Source organism: Gopherus flavomarginatus, chromosome 11 (genome assembly GCF_025201925.1).
Source record: "Gopherus flavomarginatus isolate rGopFla2 chromosome 11, rGopFla2.mat.asm, whole genome shotgun sequence".
Lineage (NCBI taxonomy): Eukaryota > Metazoa > Chordata > Testudines > Testudinidae > Gopherus > Gopherus flavomarginatus.
The window spans coordinates 33,930,458-33,958,269 of NC_066627.1; the positions used below are offsets into that span (position 1 = coordinate 33,930,458).

The window sequence follows — 27,812 nt, forward strand, 5'->3', positions numbered from 1 at the left end:
AATTCCCTGCTAAGGTAAATAATGCCTGAGATTATTAACCCTGAAATAATCTTGACAATCAAATGTATTTTTCATTAGTTATCCAACTTGTTTGCTTTTGTAGTCCTCTCATTTTGGGGGGATGAAATTTGGCTAGTTAGTTTCACTTTTTATAGTTACTTTCATGCTCCAGCTCTCATGCACAGGCCTAATACTCTATCCTTTGAGCTTACAGCATTGAGGGGAAGTGTTTTCATTGGATTAAAATAATCATGAAAACACATATTAGATTTTGTTAAGCCCCATGTTTAAAGATTGTGTTTATTTGTTTTGGTTTTAGATGTGTGAGTTTAGGCCCTGATTCAAGGAACCAGTGGCTTATGTCCCATTGTCTTCACTACATTCACTTTATGTACATGCTTAAGTGCTTTGCTGTGCAGAGATGAATTTAAGCTTATGCTTAACACTAAGCATTACTGAAGTACTTTGCCTAATGGGGCCTTGACACTGACAGCCCTTGGCACTGAAATTTTCCTTATCTCTGTCCTGCTGGATTGTTTTTTGTAATATACACCTCTGTCCAACCCAAAGCAGAACCAAAGAACCATCAGTTGCCAATCTCTTCTGGTTATTCCACTTGCACTGGTTTAGAGGCAGTCCTCTAGAAGCAAAGGTTTCCTGCCAGAGCTATCCAGACCCCCTGCAATAAGCAATGAAGCATTTCACATGCATTGCTAAAATGATATATAGCATATACTATATTTAGGGCTGAGGTTTGGTGTAGATCTGTAATTCCAGCAGAAAGTCTTACTCTGGCCCTGGATTCATGCATTTAGAAATGCACCAATAAAAACTGAGCTTCAGAACCCGAGCATTTAAGTGGGGGTTCATGATACATTCAGCAGGAGCACTAGAAAACTTGCATGGTCAGGTGTTATTAACTCTTACGGTTTATTTCTCATCTATCAGTTCTCTAACAGCACCAGTGTACTAGGGCCTTTACAGAGGGCTGTGAAGAAAAGATCCAGGTCCCAAGGACCTTACAAGTACAACCCTAGAGGTAGAGGAACAGCGAGGATGTGCCATGCGCGTTGCAAGGGTTTGTGTTTTTGTCTGTGATGAGGGACAGTTTAAATCTCCTTCATAATATTCATAATTGTCACAGCCTGATTACACTGCGCCCCATACACCCAGAAACATCCCTCCTCCGCCCCGTTATTCTTAGGGAACACGGGAGGGCCGGGTTCATGCAGGAGATTTAAGCTGCCTCCTTGGAACTCACTTTGCAAAAATCCTTCATCGCAAAGGGAAGCGGATCAATAATAATTCCCTGCAAGGGAGACGGAATCAGTGCTGGAGGAGACAGGGCATACCCCGTTACGGGGGGTGGGTACAGAGCGATCTCTGGCGACTGCTGCTCGCTCCGGGCTCTGCACAGCCACCGAGCCCTGGCCGGAGCAGCTGTCCTCGGGCCGGGGAACCAGGACTACAACCCCCAGGCTCCGCCGTCCCAGCTGCAGTAGGCAGCGCTCTAGCAACGTGGCGCTGTGCAGCAGCACCCCCTGGCTCGGCGCTGCCGGGCGCTAGGGGGGCTGGCGGGGACGGGAAAGTTTCTGGGGCGGGAGTTTCTGGAGGGTTTCGAGCCGGATCGCGGCAGGCGAGGCGTGCCCGAGCCTGGGAAACCCAGCCACCAGTCCCGCCCCAGGCGAGAAGAGCGCAGGACTTTAGCGTCTGGCTGCCTGGGGATCCTGGATGTGGATCCCCGGTCCAGGGTTGGGGAGCCCCGCTCCTCTCCGGGTCTGGTTCAGAGCCCCCCTGCTCAGGTCTGCTGCTGCAGCGGGGGCGGATCCCCCCCGGCACAGATGATCGGAGGGACCTGAATCAGTCGGTTTGGGTTTTACTGCCCTGTCCCGGGCTGTTTGGAAACAAACTTGAGCCGAACTCCCCGGTCGGCCTCTCGCATCGCCATGGGTAAGTGCCATGCCCGCACGGCGAGGGGCTGGGGGCGCAGCGGGGGTTGCGGGGCTGGCTGGCTGCAGGCGGAATCCAGGGGGCCGGGCTGGGGGTTGCTTTGTCACTCGCCGCCGGTGCTGGTGATCCCGCTTCGCTGCTGCTTCTCTCCCAGCCCCAGTGACCTCCCCCGGCCCGGATCGCACAGCCCGCCTGGGGCAGGGGGATGGTTTAAGCTTTTAAGGAATGGGGCTTCCTGGCAGGATCTGTGGGGGTGGAGGAGAGATGGATCGGGGGTGATTTGTCGTCTCTCCCCCCGGGAGTTTTGGTGCTGTGAAGGAGGCTGGGTTGAATTCACACATACACAGCCCAGAGGAGGGATTCCTGCTACCTAATCCATAGCAGGGGCAGTGAGGGCAGCTTCCCCCCGCCTCCGAGCTGGAGGGTTCAGATTCCGTGGCCCTCTCAGTCTTTGGGGTCTCTGCTGAGGCTGCCACCGCTTGGAGCTGGTGGCTTTTGTGATATGGATTCTTGTACGCTAGGAATGGGCCTGAAACCCTTCAGCCCATGTCCCAGAGTTCATGGGATATCAGGCTTGATGTTAAGTGAACTGTTACTGATTACTCCAAATACTTCCTTCATTACAACATTGCCACTGATTTCCTAGAGTCCTCTCCTCTGCCTCTGGTGTAGTAGCGGAGAATCACTGTCATTCATTCTCTGCTGGCTAATTTAGATTCAGTTAATCCTCATACCACCCTCACAGCCAACTCTAGCACACAGGTCTCCGTTTTCAGTAGAGGCTAGTGATTTTGGGTGCTGCTAGTTTTGGGTGCCAACTTCACACACCTTAAAAGGGCTTGATTTTTTCAGAGGGTGGGTGCTCAGCACTTTTTGAAAATCAAGCTCCTATGGGTGCATCTAGGCACACCCAAAAACAGAGACATCCAAAATCATTAGCCCCCTTTGAATATAAAAGTCACATTTTGTTTTGTATTGTCAAGTTTCAGACCATTGTTAAGGCTCTGTAGAGCCAGAACTCTATAGTCAGGCATGAGCATGTGGAGTGCTGTATCCCATGAGGCTGAATTGTAGCTGTGTCTTTTTTTTAATTGCTAACGGCTTAGGGACAGGAAGCACCAGACCAGAAGGCTTATGAAAACGTCGCTAACAGAAAGGATCCGAAAAACACAATGAAATTTTCACACACACAAAAAGTTGAAATTTTCAGATTGATTTTTGACAGAATTTTGATTTTGGAAATCTTTTTACCTAATGTCATAGTAAATTTTGTAGGCCAAATTATCCTCTCTGCCCCAGCCCATTAATGCTATTCTGGTGATATGAAAACAGCTCCTGGGGAACCCCCAGTGAAAGATAATTCCTCAGCCATTGAACTAAGCTGCTGGAACACTCTCTGCCAGCCCCCAATGTGCATGGCTAGTATTTGGGGCACTGACATCTCACACCGTGACCTAGCACACCCATAGTGGGGCTTTGCAGCCAGAGCATCAGTTAAAGCTGCTCAGAGGCGCTGATTTTTGGCAGAAGTTACTGCTTCCTCAGGAGCACAAAAGGTGACTTAAAGCCAACTTTGTCCCCATCCCCACTTCCTGGGATCAGTGGAGGAACAAAACAACTGAGAATTAGAACCCACTATTATCCTTTTTGTTAAAGGACGTTGCATTGATTGAGTGTTGGCACTGGTCTTATGCAAATAATGTCCTTAGTGGTACAAAAGTCAGTTTACCTGAATTCTGACTGGCACCACCAACTACTATTCTAGACCTGAGCCAAGTGAACACTTGACAGAGAGGCATCGGTGAGACCCACCAAACTTTTTCTCCTTGTGACATTAAGTAAAGAGTCAAGAGAGGAGAGCAAATGTGAAAACCAAGTGCAGGGATACATGTCACTGAGCCCCCATGACAGCACTGGAATTGACTGAATAGCAAGTTGGATTTAAATCAAAGGTCATAAATCGTTAGTGCCCACAAAGATAATGAGAAGTACAGTAGAATGTCCCTGTCCCCTTTCTGTTCTTATTGAACAAATATTGTTTCTAATTATCTATATTACATGTGTGCAAGAAGTGATTAAGTGTAGGTAACTGCATGGAGGGTGGGTTTTGGCATGTATCATGAGTGACATAATGAATACAAAAGGCACGACAAAACTCTACAGAATAAATACAAATGTAAATATAGCCTTTACTGAGAAATAACCTTTACTGCATACTGTAATTAGAAGCTAAATATAGACACTTCCTGTAAAGCACAGACTGCAAAACATCTTGTAAAGCTCTAGTTGAGGAAACTTTTCCATATTTCAGCGAGTGTTTCCATAATTTTTTTTCCAATAGTCTATTTAAAATAGCAGTATTTTAAATTAAAGCAAAACCAGTAACAAAGCATCAGTGTCACATGCTGGAAAACAGCATATTACAGAACAAACTTCTACCTGTGTCTCAACGTTTAGGAGAAACAGGTCATTTGGAGTGGTGAACATTATCTGTACAATTAGTATTGGTGTTGCCCAAAGACCCCAGTCAGGTTTCGGGCCCCGTTGTGCTAGATATTGTACAGACACAGATGAAGTCACAGTTCCTTGCCCAGAGAACTTAAGGCTTTTGTCACAAAGAAATATTCAGAGCCCGAGCCTGGCCAGGAGAAGTAATTCTCTATTACAAGCCAGTACTTTTTTACCACTACTGCCCAGTTATCCTTATTTTCCATTTGTCAGGTTCTCCCACGGTAATTTTTTCCTTCTCTTGTGCCTCCCATCAAGGCTCTCAAAGCACTTTACAAATACTAATTAAGTCCCACAAACATCTCTTCCACGCAGGTAGCTCTATATTATTATCCCTATTGTACAGAAATGGAAAAATGAGGCACTGAAAAGTTAAGTGACTTGACCAAGGTCATGTGTCACATCAGAGATACAGGCAGAAATAGAATGAAGCAGTTCTAATTTCTGCTATCATTGGAGAACACTCCTGCCCTAATTTTACTCTAATAGGCTATATATAAAAGCCGGGTATTCTGTGTGGGGCATTAGACCTAAATGATGAGACTGAGGCTCAGGATTTTGTGGCAGGGATCTAGGGATTATGTGGCATGGGCAAGCACTCTACTCCTAAATGCCCTCCACTAGTCTAGTCCAAACCATTTAGTATTCTTTGTGTATCTGATTTATTCTGATATTAAATTCAGGGCTTGTCTAGATACAGAAGTTGCACTAGCTAATTTTAAATCTGGTTAGTTAAACCGGTGCAACTTTTGTGTATGATCTTTCTTATATTGTCTTCATGCTGGTTTTATTGGTTTAACTTGCTCCTGTACATTTACCCACGCATGTGAAACTGATCTAAACCCAGTTTAAACCAACATAAGAGAGTACACGTATAGCGTCATATCAGTTTAATACAATCAGTGTAAAATCATGCCTTTAATTAAAATGGTGCAACTTTGTGGGTAGACCACATGAGAGAGTCTGCTTTCACTGAAGTCAGTGGGAAAGCTCCCAGTCAGGCCAGGATTTTACCCCGGCCTCAGTTTATTTTGTGCTGCCCCACTGTTTTATTTTCAATATGGTTTGATTGCCTGTGCTGACCATACCTACCAGCCTGATTACTGGTAGAAGTTTTCAGGGCAGAGCTGGAGGCTTTCAGCATCCAGGAAAGTGTGGGGAGTAGCTTTGGTTTTTGGTTCCCAGGGGACAGCTGAGGCCTTTGGTAGGGGGATAGGATGCACTTCCTCTTAGCCTCCCCGTTTTGGTCAGAGGCAGAGGTGGTTTTAAATCAGGGGGTAAGAGGGATTGAGCCACCACCCCAGCAACCCTTGACAGCAAGTAGCAGTGGGCCCCTACACGCACTCCCAACATCTTCCATTGCATTTAGCACTGAAAAACAAGCTCTGTGTTCCTGCTGAAATACTCAGCAGTGAAAGAGTTAACGCTGAAGTTTAAATTGTCTTCAGACTTAAATTAAGGTGACTGAGCATTTCACACCTCTCAGAGCACACACCAGCAACCTGGTTTTGTATTCCCTTTGGCTTTCTTGCCGTGATAAGGGCTAGAGACTTCTTTTTAGCTAATGAAATTCTGGAGCATAACTGTGTTGCAATTTCAAAATAATCCACACTCATGCAGCAATTTACCTGCACACACATAATCATGCAATGCAGAGGGGCCTGGCTATATGATACCACTTATCTGGTGAGGAGACATTAAAGGGAAGTGCTTGAGATCTCTGCCTCTGTTATTAGCATTAGTAAAGGGACTTAAAAGTGGAGCTTGTCAGAGGAAAGAAAGGGGACACAAAATCGATTAGTTTAATATTTTCTGCTCCTTTACCTCAGCGAGTCCTGTCTCCCTGCCCAGGCTCAGATGGAGGGCCAAAGACACAATGTGAGGGAAAGAAGTGAAATAATGGTGCAGGAAGTTGTAAATAAAGGCAATCAATTGCGTTAGCATAACACTGTCTAGAACCTCAGTATCTTGACCTAGAATTTCTGATTGAAATAATTCACTACACTAAAAGTCAGATACAGTAAAGTCAGATCGTGGAATGGGAAAGTTTGGATCTAAAATATTGGACATCCCTTGTAATGAAAAGATGATGGTAGGACAAGGAGGAAGGATCTTCTTAGGAAGTCAGAGTTTATGCTGGACTTCAGGGGAATGGAATACATTTTCCCCAGGGAAGCCTGACCATTGCAGGGAATTAAGGAGGGATTAGGTAAGAAGTAAGGGTGACGGGCATGAGTGAGTGAGTGAGTGAGGTAAGAAGTTCGAGGGAACGTGGTAACGAGCAGCAAAGGGTTCACAGGATGGCCCAAGTGGTCCTTTCTAGCCAGGGCCAGCGACCCTAAGCGATCGCCTAGGGGGCCAGGATTTGGGGGGCGGCATTTTGTGCACTCCCCACGAGGCGCACGGGAGCGTCCGGTTCCACTCCTGTCGCGCCGCTGAAGAAGAACCTTCTGCCGATGTGCCGCGGAAAACAGCGGCACACAATTGAGCAGATCAATGACTGTCGCTGTCGCCTGTGGCATTTCGGCGGAGGGTCCTTCTTCGGCGGTGCGATGGAAGTGGAACCGGAAGCTCCCGCACGCCCCGTGGGGAGTGCACAAAATGCCACCCCCCGAATTCTGCCTAGGGCACCAGAAACCCTGGCGCCGCTCCTATTTCTAGCTCTCTGGTGTGAGAGTTAACAGGCAGGGGTGTCAGTATTCAGCACATAGAGACAGTAACTTGCTCCTCTGATGATTTATTTGTGAAATTCCTAGGTGGTGAAAAGAACCCGCACAGATGCTTCTAAGTTACAAATTGAGGACTAGAGCATCATAATGGTAACACAACCCACAGAAAAATACAGGAAGGAGAAAACTATATCCCCTGGCTGGGAAGTTGTTGAACATACAGAATAGTTTGGACAGTCTAAGGAGGAATTACCCTGGCTTCTCCACTATAAATCACTGACTTCCAGTTACAGCTAAGTCTTAACTGTGTTCACATTCACACACTAGGCCTACAATTTCAGAACTGTGAGCACAAATATGTGCACCCCTTTCCATGACTAAACTGCATGCGCAGTTGTGATGACTGAATGCACACTCATTATAATTCCATAAATACGTACCCAGAGAGATGCTTGATTGTTTATAGGCATGATTACCACAATTGTACACCCAATTGTTGTAATTGTGTAACTTAGGTGCGCAAATGTGCATGCTGAAAACCTGGCCTCCTTTTATCAGAATAGCTTTTTCCATTTTGTGTAACTAGATAGTTTTCATTATAACGCCAGCAGAGTGAATCTTTAAAATTCCACTGTTGCTTGCTTGCTTTCCAGGTCGTGCATTGCTGGTCCTCCTGTTGCCTGCAACAGTCTCTCTCCTGGGTGGGTTAATGTTCGGATATGAGCTGGGGATTATCTCTGGTGCCTTACTGCAACTGCAGATGGACTTCCACCTCAGCTGCTTTGAACAGGAAATCCTCGTGAGTTCCCTGCTCATTGGGGCTCTCCTTGCCTCTTTGGTTGGTGGGATCCTCATTGACCGTCATGGAAGGAGGAGGGCGATACTGGTCAGCAACCTAATCTTGTTGTGTGGCAGCCTCATTCTGACTTTAGCAGGGTCACTTATTTGGCTGATATTTGGACGTATGACTGTAGGGTTTGCAATCTCTGTGTCATCCATGGCATGCTGCATCTATGTCTCCGAAATGGTGGCTGCTCATCAGCGAGGGCTGCTGGTGTCTCTCTACGAAGCTGGCATCACCATGGGCATCTTACTCTCTTATGCGCTGAACTACATCTTCTCAGACATGACTGAGGGGTGGAGATACATGTTTGGACTGGCTCTTGCACCAACTGTCATACAGTTTCTCAGTATCTTGCTCCTCCCGACTAAGCCTGTTGTATTAAACCTATGCAACTGTGACTCTCAGAAGGGCCTTATTCAACTGCAGAACAATGAAGATGGAGAGGAAGCAAAGCCAGAGCCATGTAAGGAGAAGTATTATTCCTTTCTTGACCTTTTCAGGTCTAGAGACAACATGAAAAGCAGGACTCTGGTTGGCCTGGGTTTGGTGCTCTTTCAGCAGTTCACCGGGCAACCTAATATTCTGTGCTATGCTTCCAAAATCTTCCGCTCCGTGGGATTTCAGAATGATTCATCTGCTGTCCTGGCTTCTGTGGGGCTTGGGGTGATGAAGGTGATTGCAACATTAGTTGCAATGGTTTTTGCAGATAAGGCAGGCAGAAGGGTATTATTGATTGCTGGGTGTGTGGTGATGTCTGTCTCCGTCACTGCTATTGGACTCACCAGCTGGACTGTTCCATTGGATAAGGCCAGAGACTGTAAGACTGCCACAGAGCCCAATGCTTCGTACACCATTGCACAACATCCCATGCAGCCAGTATCCTCCCAACCAGCTGTGTTGTACATCCCACAGACTTCAGCTGCTGGTGAAAGTCAGTTGAGTCCTGGTTTTGCTCTTACCGGAGCAGAGGGTCTTACAAAAGACTTTGCCAGCACTAGAAACAGAGAGATCATTACAGAGTCTTCCCGCACTCAGAAAATGGACCTGCCAAATCAGTCCAATGAAGAAACGGTGCAAAACACAAGCTCTCCTTTCAGTGATACTCCCAATAGGGAACATATGATTTTAAATTGGATTACTTTGCTGAGCATGATGGCCTTTGTGAGCGCATTCTCAATTGGATTTGGACCAAGTAAGTATGGCGTTTATACATGCTCTGTCTGCCATAACCCATAGTATAAAAGCATGACTGAGCGTCACAATACTCTGAAAACATTTGCTATGTACCTGATTTACAAGGCAGCTGAGCGTCCTGCAACTGAAAAAATATCCCACACTCATGCCTACCTGAATGATTTCATACCGCTCCAGCCCTGCAGACTGGAGGTCTGGGACAGCATCAGTGTAAGGTTCCCATACATATTACCTCTGCCCTGAGTTATTTTTTTTATAGCTTTTTCTGTGGTGTTCATCACTGTAGAAACTGGGCACCTCACAAACATTGAGCTGATCTTCACAACAGCCCTGGGAGGCAGGGGGAAATTGTTAACCCCATTTTATAGATGGTAAACTGAGGCACAGGGGACTAAGTGACTTGCCAAAGAGCATGCATGAGGTCAGTGGCAGAGCTGAGAATAGAATCCATATATCCTGAGTCACAGTCCAATGCAGCCTTCCCTTCTTCCTTACTCGAGCTGGCTGGTCCATCTCTAGGCTTCAAAATATATTTGGAAAACTCACAATGCCTAATAAGAGAAGGAAGCATTGGCTTGAAGCTACATCTGGAATTTCATGTGTTTTTTAAATAGTTACTGTCCAAAAAGGCCAGCATACATCAGTGCCTCACAGCACAGTTTTTGGTCCCTGGGTCTTCATGGCCCTGTCGACCTTCCACATCTCTTCTGAGAGAGTCAGCAAAGGTGACAAGTCATTACTGCCAAATGGGGTGTAGACGCCCATCCACTAGGAACTGAAGTGAGATTATCAACTCATTTCACAGGTGTTACCAGTCACTTGCCGCCTGACAAAGGCTTTTAGTCATAACTCGCCTAGACAATATTTGATAGGTAATCCACAGTTGAAAGCTTACATAAAGCACATCCAACCTATCCTCATTCAAAGCTGCCTTTTGTTTTAGGCAATAAAAGCTGTATTACACTTGCCTAAATAGATATTTTGAATAATTTAAAAATTGAATCATTTTTGCTTTTAATTTATTGTTATGTATAGTTACCCCTTTGAAAGTATCCCACTAACATCTGCTCCTTGACCGAATTCCTTGCACGAGCACCCAGATTTGTTACTGAGGGGTGCTTGTGAGTGCTAGCATGCTGGTATTTATTTATTCTGTTTTCAGTAATACTGAGGTTTTTATTTGGGGGAAAAGGAAACCACATCTAATGAAGTTAAAAGGAGCTAAGTAAAAAGACAGTAGGTTCACGGTAGGCCTCATAAACTTGACAGCATCCCTATAAGTTGTTTTATGCCATCACATACGGTTTCACAAAATACTGAATTATTTCTGGGACATACCTAGATTATATACTGAAGTGTCCTGCACTCTGTGACAGGTAGTGTGGTCCCTTGGAGATTAGGAGAACTGAATTCTATTCCCAGCTCTGCCGCATACTTTCTGTGCAACCTTGGGTAAATCAGTTAACCTCTCGGTGCCTCAGTTTCCCCATTTGCAAATCTGAACTAATACTACTTATCCACCCATGTAAAGCACTGAGCTCCATGGCCAAAAAGCACAGTATAGGGGCTCAGTACTGTTGTTATTATTTTATAATGAAATGCTTGTAATAGAAACAGCTGCCTAGAATCCTGTAAATTAGACACACGACTGGTTAAGTGTTAGGTGTGATGCTCCAAGACTGAGTTACATACGTCCCACCAAGTCTAAAGGGAGCAGCCATCCCTGCTCATCTTTCTGGAAATGGCCTCCCTGGGCATGAGAGGCACCCTCACTGTGTGTACTGTTCCCATCTCTAAAAGAGGTGTCTCTGGTTTTAGACAAAATGTAGCTCTGTCTCCTGCCTTTGTCCTGCTGTTTAGAACTGAGCCTGTTTATGTCCAAAATGTAGCTTCAGGTAACTGGGTTTTTAGGAGCTTTTCTGCAGATTCCTCCTGGGTCCCTCTCCCTGGGCCTTTGCGTGTAGTTTGTCTCTATGTTTGTATTTTGTTCCTCCACAAAATAGTAAAAGGTGGGATTTTAAAAAACTCTCAGCCTTGGCACTCCCCTGTTGAAGTCAGTTGAAGCTTTAATGTTGAATTCAGTAGGTGCAGAGATAGGCCAGTGCTCAGCCCCTGGTAAAATCAGCTTTAAAACTTTCCCACACCCTTTCACACTAAAGTTGCCTAAAGATGCTGTTGTCTCTCCTTCTTTCCTCTCTGCAGTGACATGGCTGGTCCTCAGTGAGATCTATCCTGCTGGAATAAGAGGAAGGGCCTTTTCCTTCTGCAACAGCTTTAACTGGGCTGCTAATTTACTGATCAGCCTCTCGTTCCTTGATCTCATTGGTATGTATAGTCCTCATTTCCTGTTTGCCTTTCCCAATGCAGTCCAAGCACCCTTCAGTTCCCTACTGTCAGGCTACTAGAATCAGCCAGGCTGCTAATGTCCCTGCTGGCCACAGGATGCTGTGTGGGGATTTGGCATCATTTCGGGCTGCTGGTGGTTAGAATGGACACAACTCATGTGTGAAGAATTCACTCTGTGTGTAACTATGTAGTCAAGCCTTGAACTGGGACCCTCTTCTACTACCAGGTGAGACAAAAGGGCACCATTCCTTGGCCACCCTGATAGGAGCCAGGCTGATTTTATCTCTGCTAGAAGTGGCTCCCTGCAGTTTCTATGTCATCCATGGTGATAAAAACACTATAGCTTTTTCTTCATTCTTTCACATTGGGTTATTTTGTGATGTAGGCAATGGAAATGTTGTACTGGCCAAGTGCAGCAAATCTGAATCTGTCTGGAAAGCACCAAGCTTGCAACTTTTGGAACCCCTTGCTCTTCAACTTTTCTTGCCAGCAGAGCTATCTGATGCACTAGACTGAGAAAATCATCAGGTACTGCCTGGCCTCTGGAGCTGAGGTTAATCCCTGCTCCTTACACAGCTCTGGCAGACAGAGACTGGGATGTCAGTACTTCAGCGTTCTGGAGCTGTGAGTTGTCTTTCTCATTGATTCACAATCTGGGCCTTGTGCATTTCTCTGCTATGTTTTACAGACTTCTCTAAGTACGATGGCCCCACACAACACAACTGATGTTTGGTCAAGATACCAACTTGCTTCATATGCCAAAGGACATTCAGTGCAAGTGGTGTTATCTCTTGTTAACCCTTCACTCTTTTGTACCTGTTTCTGTAGATGCCGTAGGCTTGTCATGGATGTTTCTTCTCTATGGAATAGTGGGAGTGGCAGCTGTTATATTTATTTATCTTTTTGTTCCGGAAACAAAAGGACAGTCTCTAGAGGAGATAGACCAGCAGTTCTCAAGGAAACGGTACGTACACTGCGGTGCTGGCTCTTTTCCAGGTCAAAGGATCCTACCGTATGACTTTAGTAGGGGGTCTTTGTAACATACATGAAGGATCAGGCCTCCAGTTATTCATCCGAAAAGCAACTGATCTGTGTTACTAAGGGCATGTCTACACTACAGAATTATGCTGACCTAAGTTATGTCGTCATACAGTCACCTCAGTAGTTAAATCACTTTTGCATGTCCGTGCTATGCTCCTTGTGTTGGAAGTGCATGTTCTCACTGGGAGCGCCTGCGCCAATTTAACTGTCAGGGTGGGGCACTGTGGGATGGTTTCTGAAAGCCATTAACAGTAGATATAAGCTACACAATGTCTACACTGACACTGCATCAACCTAACTACATCATGAAGGTATAGATATTAAGTCAGCTTAGCGAAGCAGTTACGCCAGTGGGAGCAAACTTTTAGTGTAGCCACTTCCATAGTTAGGTCGACGCAATGCAGCTTATATAGACCAGGCCTCAATTCTGAATGAGATCATCCATACAGATGTTTAATGCAGTTTAACCAATCCAATTTAAATGCACACCTCCAATTAGTTTGAATTAACTTTCCTGAGTATTCCTGTATAGACAAGTCCTTAGATTGATAACTAGTCAGCAAAATGTCTGTGAATGAATCACTAAAAATCTGAATCGTCTCGTCAGTGGCAAGATTGATTTGTGTCATTTATTTATTTGTACTTGATTCATTCTGGAGAATGAGTCTAGACTGGACAGTTTCACGTTCTTATTCTCAGACACCCTTACAGTAGTGGCAGGTCAGGGCTGAGGTGCATTAACAGACCTGGGGGGAAATTAGGGAGAAAATTGCAGGTGTTGCTGCAGGTCAGCACTGAGGTGCACTCTTAGCCACGCTATGTGGGAAGCCCAGGATTGGACTATGGGACATCACAGATCAGGACAGAAGGGCATTGCAGGAGATGCAGAGGAAGGACTTTAGTTTGCCATTTATATCCTACTTATAAATTAGTAGAGTCATAGATTTTTAAGGCCCGAAGGGACCATTTAGTCTGTCCTCCAGTATAACACATAGCTTTTCACCCAGTACTTCCTGCATCAAGCCCATAACTTCTGGTTGAGCTAGAGCAGGGGTTCTCAAACTGGGGGTCAGGACCCCTCAGGGGCCATGAGATTATTACATGGGGGTCACGAGCTGTCAGCCTCCACCCCAAACCCCACTTAGCCTCCAACATTTATAATGATGTTAAATATACGAAAAAGTGTTTTTAATTTATAAAGTGGGTCGCACTCAGAGGCTTGCTGTGTGAAAGGGGTCACCAGTACAAAAGTTTGAGAACCACTCAGCTAGAACATGTCTTTTAGGAAGATGCCAAGGAGGGATTCTGTGCCCACCATAGGGTGAGAGGGGAAGCAAAGTAAACACTAACACACTGATAACAGCAGCTGCTCCTAGCTGACCTTAGTCATTGTCCGGCAGGTTGTTGAAAGGAAACACATTCAGGCGAAGATTTGGAAGAAGGGGAAACTTTGCACGTGCTCAGTACCAAAGGGTGGAGCACTCCAGCGCATCCTGAAACAAGCCACCTGCAGCGAGTGTCACTGTCAGGAAACAAAAAGGGTCTGTGACAGCAAGAGATTTATTCTGGATATCTTCAACATAAGGCAGTACTGACTCGAAGGAAAAGCCCTGGCACAATAAGCCAGCGCACTGAAATTGCAGTGCCTTGAATCTTGAGACACGGATGTTAGCGATGCTGTAAATTGTGTCTGTATATATATGTGCTATATGTATAGACAATAGCATTCTGGACTCTGAAGAGGGACCCTCTCATTGCTTTGGTATCTTTTATTATTTCAGAGGTTGGAACCTCCCACTGTTTGTTGAATTTATGTTTTTTTGTACTTGAGAAATAAAGCACAACTTATGCTAAGAAGTCCGGATTCTGTCTCTCTGCCTATCTGTGTGCAGAATATATATTGTCCTGGTTAAGAGATCTGCTTGCTTCATGACTGATGCACAGGCTGTTCCATGAGCATGTCAAAGATTTAACAGTTTGTATTATATATTCTTAGTTTTTTAACTTTTGAGCAGTGCCATAGAGTCTGTCAGGTAATCTGAATAATTGCCCTGACTGAACAGAGATAACTATGCAGCCAATGCTAGTCCACAGGGCTATGGGGCAATATTTTCCAGAACATAGGGGCCAAATGTTCTAAGTAGCCCTCCTCCCAGCTGATTCCATATGATTTTCACCAACAGAAATGGGTATTTATTTGCACACCTCCTGGGTGTGGTGTTCTGTCCCATCTAATGGCACCGAGACCACTTAGAGAGAGAGTTAAATGACTCTGCTCTACAGCCTTAGCTAACAGCTAGTTGGCTTTTAGCTCATGTGGTAGATGCTCATGCACTAAGCTCCAGAGGTCCCTGATTTGATCCCACCCGACAACGACCAGGGTCTGTCAGCATTACACACATTTCCCCCTTTTGCACACACAGAGGCTCTTTTGCATGCATGGACACGGGTTTTGCTTGCACAAAAGGTTGTGAGTGCAGTTTTCAGGCACTTTTTTGAAAATTTGGCCCCAAATTCTATTTTTGCTTGTTCATTTTATGCCTAATTTTCTAAAATGAGCCCTTCTCAAATAGTCTCCTAAGCACATGTATGTCATTCAAAACGACACCATTAATTGATACCACAGTCACTTCCTCAGGCAAAAGCCTGTGACTTGGGCTCTGTTGGAGCAATGGAGGCAAGAAGTCCCAAGTTTCAGCACTGAGGATGAAAACCACTAGGCAGCTCTATAGTGACTAAAGTATTGTTACCATCTGCCAATTGTTTGGCAGCCTATATGAAATGAGTTTGCTGGGTCTCAGTGCAGCTGACGGTGGAGAGGAGGCCACAACAGCAAAACTGCCAGTGCAGTTGCTGCTCTTCTTGAGTATCTCCACGGAGAGAGGAAGGGTCACATGGGCCATAGTAAATGACCTCCTCTCCTACCTCTAGCTGGAATTCCTTCATTGATTGTACCATTCCCCTTCCCCAAGTGACCTCCCTTGTCAATAGGAACGCTTCATTATTTCTGACTTTCACATCCTCTTTTCATCTTGTGTTGATCAGACAGTAATTTCAGCCCTTACGCTGCCCAGTGGGGGACGTAGTTCAGTGATGACACTTCAGTTCACTTTCCTTTGCTGTGTCCATCATCATTAACAGACAGCTAATGGGAAGCAAGTCCCGATGCCATCAGGATTACTGCAGAAGCAGAACAAATGCAGAAAGTTCTGAAATATGCCTTTGCTCCCTGGGGAACTGGAGGCTCTGACTCCAGCCTCAGTGTTTCTTTCTGATGAAAACCATCATTCATGCAGTCACTTTCTCCCCATTTGACGCAGTGAGGAACCATGGCCTTGTCACTCAAAGTACGTCATTCAAATCCATCCCGAAAGCCCACTTCTCTCACCATGCCTGCTAGAGACTAGCTGGCTGATACCATGAGTGTGGAGTTACTGGGGATCATCCATCTGTCTCTTTGCTGACAAAACCTCACCCCCACTCTGGATTATAAATATTTTGTACTATCAAGACAAAGCCCATCGCTCTTAGGGTTCCTGGCTCATTTGCATGCCATGCCCCTTCCCAAAGCCTCCATCCCAGTGTCTGCCTGCTACTGTTCTAGGCTATTAATTCTTTGCAGGCAGGGAGTGGGCTTTATTTTCTGTTTGGGAAGCATCTAGCACACTGAAGTGCTAATGAAGACAAACTAATCATCCTCCATTAAAGCCGTTGCAAAGTAGGACAGAAGCAGGGTCTCCCAGCAAACGTGATTCTCCTGAACTCAAAGACTTTGGAGGATAGAGTCTTCCCAGCGAGAACATCTCCCCTTAACCAGGCTTGGAACTAGGAACTTTATTTTTCAAAACCGTTGAGTGCAGCTGGTCAGATAATGGTTATAGATATCTGCTGCTCTTCCTTAGAGTCCCTCCTACACACACACCTGTGTCCTTGAGCCCCTATTACCAGTGTGAGCTCCAGTTACCACACACAACCTCTGATGAGCTATGGAAAGGGAATGTCTTTCACTGAGTCTCTGGGCTGGGATTACAAGGGGAGCGTGCGTGGACTAACACACTGTTTTACTTGGTAAGCCACCACCTTGATTTCATGTACAACGTGATATACCAGAATCACTGTAATGACTTTGCAGTGCAGACAAAGGGGAATAGGAATCTTCTCTGTGGTACACTAAAAAACGGGCATAAAGTACTGGGATGTCAGGACACTTGCTCAAACTCCTCCTTTTCAGTCATCATTCCCCATGGTACAAATACAGCCGCAGCTCTTGTGTGCTCATTAGGCTTTCATATTTTTAAAATGTTTATTCTGACACAATGAATAATGCTGGGCATGTCTTGTCTTCTAAACTGACTGCGTCTGCATAGCATAGTTGGGAAGGGTAGCCCAGTGGTTACGAAAGTAGCCTGAGAATCAGGAGAGCTGGGTTCAAGTTTGTGACTCTGGCACTGATTTCCTATATGACCATTGTCCCTGGGCCTCATTTTCCACATGTGTAGAATGAGGATAATTTTTCCCTGTCTCTGCAGAGTGTTATGAGGTTAAAATCATTTAAGTCCAGCATGGCTCATTTCCTTTTAGCTCTGAGATATGGCCACACTGGTGGTGCAGTTGCAAGCTCTCTAGTGTAGCCACTCTAAACCGATGGAAGAGAGCTCTCCCGTCGACTTAATAAATCCACCCCCAATGAGTTGGCAGCAGCCGACATAGTGCTGTCCACACCAGCTCTTACGTCAGTGTACTTATGTTGCTCAGGGGGGTGACTTATTCACATCCCTGAGTGACATAAGTTATATCAACGTAAATGGTAGTGTAGACAGCCTTGTACACAACTGAGACAGCAACCATCTCTTCTGCTCCACCAAGAACAGCAGACTTGGTTGTCTGTTCAATATTCCAACCAGGACCTGTCTGCTTTCTCCCATACCACCCTGTGTACATGGAAGGAGCTCACTATAAACATCTGGGAAGTCACCACACTGTGGTTCTTCCAAACTGCTTCCAGCTCTGCCATGACACCTATGAAACACTTGACAATGTTTTAGGCAGCTGGAGTGCACAGACTGCAGCTTATTGCTCTAGCCAAAACTGTCTCTACCTTGCGCTTCCTCCACTCCATCTGTGTGTTGTATTCACCAGTTGTCTCTCATTTTATACTCAAATGGAGGGAGGGACTATCTTTAAATGGGCGTACAACACCTAGCACTGTGCGGCCCTGATCGGTGGCCCCTAGGAACTTCTGTAATATATAAATAATATTTGACAGGAACTTACTCAACAGATGCAATAGATTGAGTCCTCCCTAGGGACCGGGTAATACTGGATTAGCCCTGTCCCATGACATTATCTTCAGGATAACCTCTGAGGAAGGAATGCTAAAGCCCATGAACTGGCCAAAGCTGGAAAAGGTGACTCATACCTGTCCCTCACAGGAACACATCACATTCTGACACTGCTGCTGGGTGGGCCTGAGCAATGTGCACCACAGTGATTTATCCCAGGCAATGCTGCCTCCTAAAGTGATTCTGAGCAGGGAACAGGAAAATGTCATGTGCCGCATGGTAACAAAGTGACCTATTGCCCTTCTCTGGAAGGTAAATGAGCCTGTGTTGTGATAGTTGGATCGTCATCGCCTCGGTACTATGATTACCAGGACCAGCACTAGGGATTTTAGCACCCTAGGCGCATGGCAATTTCGCTGCCCCGCTCTCTGGTCCCGCGGCTCCGGTGGAGCTGCCGCAGTCGTGGCTGCAGACAGTTGGCTGCTCCGTGGCTCTGGTGGAGCTGCCGCAGTCATGCCTGCGGGAGGTCCACCAGAACAGCGCGAGCAGCCGACCGTCCGCAGGCATGACTGCGGCAGCTCCACCAGAGCCGTGGACCAGCGGACCCTCCGCAGGCATGACTGCGGTAGGTCCACCCGAGCCATCTGCCGCCCCCTCCGGCAAAACGCCGCCCACCAATAATCCTGGCGCCCTAGGCGATTGCCTAGGCTGCCTAAATGGAAGCGCTGGCCCTGATGATTAGCACATACGAGTCTGGAAGTCTGAGAACTCTGACCCAGTCCAAGAAGGAAGGTTGGGGTATACAAGAGGGGCTTTTAACTGCTGAAATTATAAATTCAAGAGAACTTCACCACCCATGATGGGAAGACGGGTGCTTAATGGGCATTATAAAGGAAAGAGGAGAAGGATATGAGGTAACTCACAAAGCCCTATTCATGGTAGATTTTGCGTGGGGCAGCAAAGAATTCAGAGGTGAAGGGGTAAAGGTTGGAGTTAACAGGAAAAATTCAAACTACCCTACTGCGAACCTTGGGGTGATTTGCCAATGGCACTTTGCTGCCTTTTCAGCAGGGTCTTGGGACCTACAAGGATCACATAACACAGCTAGTCACGCGTAACTATTTCTTTGCACTCCAGACCCCTCAGCAACACAGCCTCTCAACACCAGCTAGGATCACAGGCCATAGCCCATTAGACCATCAGCCCGCCAAGCCTCGTATCTTGCTTCCCAGGTGACAAGTACTTTATTTTTCAGAAGATGAGGGAAGGGGAGGCAGGAAAGCCTCCAGAGTGCAGCACCTAGGTAGTTGTGCAATGCTGCACCTGCATGGGAAATGGCTCGGTGTAGACCTGTTGCCTCCTCCAATCTAATACTGTTTGGGGAGTGGAGCTGCACCCACTTCAGCCATGCCATGCATAGCCAAGCTCACAGTTTGGTCAACAGTTCCCCAAAGGAAGCAGTTGTGTGTGTCTTACCTGAAGGGAATAAAGTGCATTATTTACTTTCTACCACTAGATAGAGCCCTGGGATTGGGATAAACCCTTTCTGTTTGTCCTGGAGGCAACATTATCCGCTGGTTTGCTTTGTCCATTCTCCCACTGGTACTAGGGTTTCTCAGGACACATATTTTGGTGGCCTCAAAGTATGGCCACCAACTCACAGTTTTTCCTAAAATACTTAATTAGCTTTAGGAAAAACAAATAAATATGCACAAATACATGTTCCAAATCATAATTTATTTATTGCTAGCTACTAAGTCTGCTGTGAAAAATGATATTAACAAACATACAAGTATCACTGTTCACAGTAGACTTACTCAGACTTGGCAAGCCTGGGGACAAATTAAGCCCTGGATGTGGGGTCGGTGGAGGCAGCATGGGGCTGGAGCCTGAAGCCTCATGGCCAGAGCCTGGGGATGGAGCCTGAAGCCATTCAGACAGAGCCTGCCGCCCTGCCACCCCAGGGCTGAAGCCCAAAGTCTGAGCCCCATCGCCCTTGGGAAGGTGGGGAACTCATTGGCTGCCTGCTCCACCAACGTTGTGCCCCTCGTGTCTCTAGAGGGGGGCAGGGCCCAACCCCTGCTGGCAGCCCCAGCAACCAACACCAAGGTAGTGCATCCAGGAGCAATGTGGGGGGGAGTGCTACTTTGAAACACACACCCCCATCACAGCCCAGGAGGTTGCAGCCACAAGAATATCCCCTGGTGGCTGCATTTGAGAAATGCTGTGCTAACTGCATCATCTGTGTTTAGCTTTATTTTTCTTGCAGATAGGTTAAAATTGGACTGGTCCACCACACACTGACAGGGCACCAGTGAAAAACATCAACCAGTCCCAACCAGAAAGCCAGTGCTCTTCCCATTCTGATCAGGGATCGATTCTGTCTCAGGCAGAGCCAGAATGGGTCAAGCCCTAAAACCAGGGGACACTTGCTCCTTGATCCCCTTTTCTGTCTCCTCATTCGTTGTGCTCAGTGTAGCCAAGTGGGGAAAGTTGCCAATCGTAAATTTCTATGAAAAATGAGGTGAGCGGCAGGAAATTGGCAACATTTTGACCAGCTCTAGCAATTAATGGCCATGAACCTGAATGCCATATTGTTGGGAAGAAGGAATTATTGTGAAAGTGAGAGGCTGCAGTAGAATAAGGGACAAGACTTGGCTCCTGTCCCTGTGAACTCTGTGCTGAGGACCAGCTCCTGCTTCCTCTGAGCTCTGTCCTGGGACTCCTAGTCCAACTCCTGCCTCCAAAGGGTAGTGAAATTAGAGCGGATGCTGTGGTTTTATCCTTCAATTGATTAATAAGCAATAACTCAGCTCACTTCCCCTCCCGCTCCCTTATAGGAGGGAGCCAAAGCAGAAAATGATTTTCTGTATTAGCAGAAAGGAACTGAAGCATTTCCAGGATATGCCAAACTAGTTTCCTTCATAATCTTCTACCTAGACAAACGAGTCCCCTCTCTCAATTTGTGGCCTATTAGCGCAGACGCTGGCTGTTTTTCTTCCCCACTCTTCTGAGTCAAAGACCTTGTAAGACTGGGGGATACAGAAATGCTTGAGTTTGTGATAAATCTTTAGTGGGGTTTTGCTTCCTTTACTTTCACAATATTTTCTTTAGTTTCCTAGCCAAATATTTCCTAAGGAAAGATTTCTGACTTCCTGTGCACTGCAGCTCAACATCTGTCCACTTCAGGGGCTGAAGTAATACACTGTTAAGGGGGTTTTGATGTCAAGCCAAATCCCCTCATGGGAACGACTTGTGAGGTTCTAGCAGCCTGCCCACCCCATGTTCACCCCCAAAAAGGACCCCATTTGCTCTCCTCACTTGTGCTATCATTTCATTTTTCCCACTGCATGGCCAGGCTATAGCAGAGACAGGTTTAAGCCACAGATGCCTCTGCCAGGAGCTTTCATAACACAGTGCAAGCACCAGCTGTCTGGATGAGTGTGTATGATCCCAGTGTAAGAAGCAGTGCTTAGATAATCTGGGTACCCTTCCAGCAGTGGGGGTGGTGGGTAAATAGTCTCCCTTCCCCCAGAGGTCACTGCTGGATAAAATTTAGGTAGTGAGAATTCTGCAAGGCCACTCACAGCTAACACCTGCTCATCCAAACTGGCAAGAGAGAATTTAACAAATCTCTGCCAAAGAGGAAGTGATGGAAGGATCCTCCGGAATGATTTAAGGGGAGGACGCTGCCATTGGACAGCATGGACGCCACCAGGAATATGGCTGTTTGAGGTTGTGGCTTGCTATGAAAAAGCCATTAGGGTGTGGGTTGTCATGGGGGATGATAGGGAACATGGGTCAAATGGATAAAAGCTCTGGAAATCCACACCTGAGCTTTATGGGCCACAGTTCCAAATGGGCAGGCTCTTTGCTGAGGGCACAATCTGCATCTACAAGATTTGCACTTGCCGTTTTATGCCCTCATGTCTGGCTACCTCTCACTACCTGAGTGTGGGCGAAAAGCACCTGCATGGTACTCTGAGGTGCTTCTCACAATTTGCTTGTGGGGCACAAATATGTGGATGTAAATTGCACCTGCTAGAGGAGAATCCAGGACTCAGGCTGATTTCAGAGGTGAGGGCCACAGCTAGGGTGACCAGATGTCCCAATTTTATAGGGACAGTCCCAATATTCAGGGCTTTGTCTTATATATTACCTATTACCCTTCCACCCCCATCCTGATTTTTCACACTTGCTATCTGGTCACCCTAGCCACAGTCATCCATGGTAAACCCAGTACAACTCCAGCGGCGTCTCTGGACTAGAATTCCCCACTGGCTCACTCTCTGGTGTACATTATATGTGGGGTGCAAATGGGCCTAGAAATGGGGAAATAGCATAACTTGTACTGATTTGGCATCAGTTGAGAGGGCGCAAGTTCTAGGATGAAAGGGCCATGTGGGGTGTAGCAAGAAAAACAGCAAGTGAGGGGTGAAAATTTAAGTAGATTTGAAGTCAGTGGAGTAAATCAGGGATTAATTGAACCTGTTCTCTCACTCACTCTCTCTGGTCTGAAGAACAGGCGGCTGCTTGCGTCTATCATTTATGTCCAGGAAAGTGACATGCAGCCCTTGGCAGTTTCCCGAGTGATCTGGGCAATCCACCTTGAAGCCATTCTGCTCCTTGTCTGACAAGGCTGGGCCATGGCAGTGGAGGAGAGGGTGAGATGTGCCTGTGTCATGTGGAGGGGTAAAGCTTGTAAGTGGCACTGGATCTTTCTGATGCTGCATTTTGCAGACATGGATCGTAGGGCCAACTAAGAGTTGGGGGAAACATTGCTCAGGGTTGCAGTGATTTTGGTCCCATTTTCTGAACACAGGATCTGGCAGCAGATGCTCCCTTTGAAACCCACAATAGCAGGCGACACAGAAAGGCGACTTCATGAAGGTTTCCGATTAAAACCCTCTGGCTTCCCAGGTGCAGGGATTCTGAGAGAAGCGCTATGCATTTGTCATCCTGCTGTCTATGACTGCAGTCATTTAGCACTAGCCGGACCGGCTGTGTGCATCCTGCATGTTACAAGAGCAGCAACTCAGAGACCCTGGAGGTGAGGGTCTTCTAGGATGCAGCACTAATGAGTGAACCTAGTGTGGAATCTGCCCCTGGCTAGGCTACTGGGAGCAGCACTGAGCTGGCTGCAGTTGGGTCACTCTTTGCACATCTTACAAAGGGAAGGCACAGCCATTAGACAAAAGGAAACTCCCCTGCTTCCACTTCCAAGCAAACTAGAAGCGAAAGAACAGGGAGAGGACTAACAATGATCACCGGACCACTCCAAGAACTCCAGGATGCTCAGGATTATCCGTTCTGCACTGTACAGACTGCAGCACATTCTTGCTACCATGGGGAGGAGCTCCAGGTCTTTTCAAACTGCACTGAACAAAACCATCCCACAGCTTTCAAGTCTTCCAGCTCCGCACACTGTAAATCTAATCATGCCTGAAGCTACTGCCCTAGCATCCGGATCACAAACATGGACACTGACAGCGAGTTTGCCATGGCAGAGTGGGTTGGAGGGCTATCCTGCATGTTTATACATAACTGATAACAAGAAGATCAGTCTGCCCCACAGATTTGCTGGATGCTACTGAGTGACATGAATAAAGGATTTGTGACAATTGGAAAGGTCCAAATTAATTCTAAAACCATTGCAGAGCTAGAGAAGAAATAAAAGGATTTTTATTTCATTAGAAACTTTCTAACCACTTGTAAAGTGCCCAGGAATGTTTTGATCACCATCCATGAAGGGGCAGATTTCCAAAGAAGATAGATGTGCAATTGTGCATTTGTTCACACTGTTACTATGACTGCACACACACACACACACACACATCTGACCAGAACTGGCTATTTACATAGGCAAATACCCAGTTGGTACATTGAATCATGGGAACTATGTGCAGAATTTTAGTTATGCTTGGCTTAAGTGCACTATTTATTAATGAATTTTTTAAAGATTATTGAGAGGGCAGAGTATTTGGTGAGTGCTTTTTTTCATGTAGAATAGTAAATATCCAAATAAATACATGGAAATAAGTAAGTGTAACCCTGAATTTGTTTATTAACCCTGTCCAAACCAACCTTAGAAACAGGCCCAGAACCCTGAAGGTGGAAATGTAAAGCTTCGAGGGGCAGAGGAACTTGGCACCGCTGCTGTGTCCTAGAGCCATAATCGCGGTAAGGCTGTCTAGGCATCTGCAGTACTGGTAAGTATAGTAAAGGGTCTCATAATCCCCATGACAGTTACCTACCCACTGTAAGAAATAAAACTGGGAATGGGGGGTACATGTCATTCTTGTGTGTAGGAAGGCAGCACCCCAGGGATCACTGCATGGTGAGTACAGGCTCTAGGTCCCCACTCCAGGATGGAAGGAGCAGGGACAAATGAAATATGATAACTGGAAAAAATATGAACCGGAAGATGAGATGTTTAATACACTCCAGATCCAGCACAAGACCCGGAGCTGCACAAAAGCCCACTCCTTGTTCTGGAACAAAGATCCCATCCCACTCTGAGGAGAATCTAATATACAGAGTGTGTGTCATGATGTGTTATGTTACCCTTGTCTGACTTCAGGCATTATACACATCATACTGTTTTCTAGCAGGGGAGTCTAACCCTGAAAGCCAGCATGAAGGAATGGGCTCTGCTTCTCCTGGCTGTCTCCCTCCCTTCCTGTGCTCTCTGGTTGTGTTTCTCCACCACTCTTTCCAGGAGATGCAGATCTGAGCTCTCTGTGTATGTCAGCAACAAGCTGGAGTGAGCCAGTCTACATTTGCACACTGCAGCTCCTGCTAGGATTCCTGTGTTTGATATCTTTGGCTTGCATCCTTGTACTTCCTGTCTCTATCTAGCCTTCTCACTTTTGCTTCTGCCTTTGGCTTCAGCACTTTCAGCCTTCACTCTTTGCCTCAGTTTATTAAATTGATAGAAGGAGGGATGCTGTCATTTTTAATCAGAGGGGCCATTTGGTTCCTCCTGTCCTCTCTTTAAGCATTTTAGTGCCTGCTAAATTATACCTTATGGCAACAGGCCACATCGTTTTGTGGCTCCCATTGTCCATGCTGGTTTGTATGTTAATGAGCAAGGAACATGCTGGGGGGGTGAAGGGGAGCTGCCCACTTCCCAAACACCAGCAGGGATTTGTAAAGCGAGCTGTTCTGGCTGCTGCCAGCTAAAGATCAGACACTAGACTTTCCTGCCGCTCTTATACAACACACAAGAGCCCTCTGACTTCAGTGGGAGTTACACACACAAAAATACTAGGCAACATAGAGTCCATCATTGTGTCATTGGACTCCGTGGGTTAAATTCTGCCTTGACACAAGCGAGCACAATTCTTGTCAACTTCAGCAGGAGAGCCTTCTGCTTATGCCCTTGCTGGATTTGAACCACTAAATAGGCATGTTTCCAGCCTGAGCTTGTCCCAGCTGGGTATCACCTCCCCTTTGCTAAGCTGATAGGAGCTGCATTGAGTGGGTCCCACTTGGAAGTCATTTCCCCTTGTTTGATTTAATAGGAGTCATACTAGTCCCAGCTGAGAATCATTCCTACCAGGCTCACAGAACTCAATCTCAACAGTCCTAGCAACACACTGACCAACCTGGGCTAGCAGATGGGAATGAAGTTTGAAGAACTTGACCTCTTTGCGGTGGCGAGTAAGAGAAATCAGAGACTCCCATCAAATGACGGGGGTTAGGAACAGCCTATCACTGAAATGTAGTACTGGGCCTGAATATGCAACATGGGCACAGTTTAAAATACTGTTTAAAAGAAGCTCATCTCTGCTGATAAGGCAGTTGGTATTGTAGAGCAGCATGCGATCTCCAAGAGCAGCCATGCTGGCAAAGTCGCAGAGGCACAAGAGGAATCTGGGATTAGGCTCATCTGCAACATTCTTTTTCACGTCATTATTATTAATAATTAGTATTATTTTAATAGCAACACAAATTAAACTCCAAATTAGCATTTTATTTTTTGCCTCTAGAAAAACCCCAAATGCACACCCACATTGAGCCAGTAGATGCTTAGCTACCCAATTTATTCACACAAATTTGTGTTTCTGTGCTCATCAATATCACATAGGTTGTAAGCTCTTTGGGGCACGGACCATAGGCACCGGCTTTCTCATTGCCCCAGGTGGCTCAATCTCTGTTCTGCCCCAGGCCCCGCCCTCACTCCACTCCTTCCCTCAAGCCCCCACCCCTGCCCCACCTCTTCTCACCTCCGCTCTGCCCCAGGCCCTACCTCCACTCCATCCCTTCCTCCAAGCCCCTACCCTTGTCCCACCTCTTCCTGCCCCTGGTCTGCCCACACCCCACCTCTTCCTGCCCCTGGTCTGCCCCCACCCAGTCCCACCCCCTCCCCCAAGCATGCTCCATCTCCAATCCTCCCTTTCCCCCCAGTGCTCCTGCATGCCACGGACCAGCTGATCTGCAATGGGCAGGAGGCGCTGGGAGGGACTGGGAGGAGTTGACTGGCGGGGCTGCCAGCGGATGGGAGGCACTGGGGAGGAGGGGAGGAGCTGGCTACTGGTGGGTGCTTAGAGCTAATTTTTTTCCTTGTGTGCTCCAGTCCTGGGGTACCCATGGAGTTGACACCTATGGCAGGGACCACCTTTTTATTCCGAGTTTGTGTGGAACCTAGCACAATGGGATCTTGGGCCATGACTGGGGCTTTTAGGTGCTACTGAAATGCAAATAATAAATCATAATTATGATAATATTTGCATATGCAAAACCACAGGTGCAAAATGGATGGCTTGGCGGAGACTTCTGAAAATGTCTCTCTGCAGTCCATATTTATGAGAAAAATAGAGTTAACCAAACAGACTGCCAGATAAAGATAAAAAAGATGGGGGAAAAGAATGAAAGAATTCCCTCCGTATTCCCTTCAGAGGCAGAGATGCTCATCCACCCCTGCACTCTGCTTTTCTCCTTTCTCACATTTGGGACTCTTTTCCCATATCAGCTCAGGAATGATTGCATATTTGTTCAAACTCATCTCATTGTATTTTCCAGCTCAAATATTATTTTTTCAGATGCCTCTCTTCCTGACGGAATTGGAATGGAGGATACAAAGGGTATCTCCTGAGATGCTCCCTGAGCTTTTCCTGACCACTGGGAAGCTTTGGCTCCATGCCACAGCTGGAGAAAACCTGGCCTGGCTGAACAAATTTGATTACTGAGCTCACAAGTCTGGGAGTAATTTAGGCTAACGGCAAAAATAAAAGTGGGACAAGCAAGAGTGTTAAGAAGAGTGGAGATGAGGAGAAGAATTGAATTGCAAGCTGTTTGGGGGAGAGGCGATCCTTTTGTTTTGTGTTTGTACAGTGCGCAGTGCAATGGAGCCCACCTCCATTATATAATAGCTGTTTCGTGACACAAGTGCTGGGAGGGAGGGAGGAAGTGGGGAGAAGCAGGACGTGGTAGTATGCTCGCGGAGGAGGGGAAGATAAGCTGGAGCGGGGGGGTGGGGCAGGGAGCTGGCAGTGGGTGCTGATCACCCACCAATTTTTTTCCGTGGAGTACAGGCCATGCTGGATTTTTGATGGTCTCACCATGTCTTCTTGGAAATGGGAAAATAACGGATATTCCATCACCAGTGCTAATCATCTTCCTCAACCGGGTCAATGCTGTAACCCCTATTTCTCCAGCTTGGGGCAGAAGGAAGAACCTGTAAGAGTGGGGTCCTACCATCATTAAGTAGTTAGTGATGTGGGTAAAGAGCTGTAAATTGGGGAAATGCTACGTAAGGGCAGAGTATTAACCAGTATGCATAACTTGTGTGATGTCACCATTTTCACTGTGTTTCAGTTTCCTGTGAGATAGTCCAGTCACATTAACGCATGCTGCACAACATACCCAGCTGTAATTTATCTGGCCCAAACAGCTCCCCAATACTTTATTCTCCCTGAAGGAAGAGTTCTTTTAAAAGAGGCTGAAGAACACTCTAAAACAGGGGTTCTCAAACTT

The 27,812-nt window shown here is 46.5% G+C and overlaps 1 protein-coding gene and 1 gene segment (V, D, J or C); one reads left to right on the forward strand and one right to left on the reverse strand.

Annotated features, from left to right (window-relative positions):
* The window catches only part of LOC127030676 (tyrosine-protein phosphatase non-receptor type substrate 1-like), a 143,405-nt gene that overhangs the window by 34,406 nt on the left and 81,187 nt on the right, over positions 1-27,812 (reverse strand).
* SLC2A10 (solute carrier family 2 member 10) lies at positions 1,628-14,397 on the forward strand. Its single transcript, XM_050917354.1, has 5 exons — positions 1,628-1,950; positions 7,781-9,163; positions 11,368-11,490; positions 12,340-12,475; positions 13,953-14,397. Exons 1-5 carry the CDS (start codon positions 1,947-1,949, stop codon positions 14,047-14,049), a joined length of 1,743 nt encoding a protein of 580 aa, XP_050773311.1. The 5' UTR covers positions 1,628-1,946; the 3' UTR covers positions 14,050-14,397.

Excerpts from the sequence above, each read along its gene's own strand:
- SLC2A10 (XM_050917354.1), top strand. Across the intron at positions 9,164-11,367 it reads CTCAATTGGATTTGGACCAA|TGACATGGCTGGTCCTCAGT; the intron begins GTAAGTATGGCG and ends TCCTCTCTGCAG. Across the intron at positions 12,476-13,952 it reads CAGCAGTTCTCAAGGAAACG|GTTGTTGAAAGGAAACACAT; the intron begins GTACGTACACTG and ends ATTGTCCGGCAG.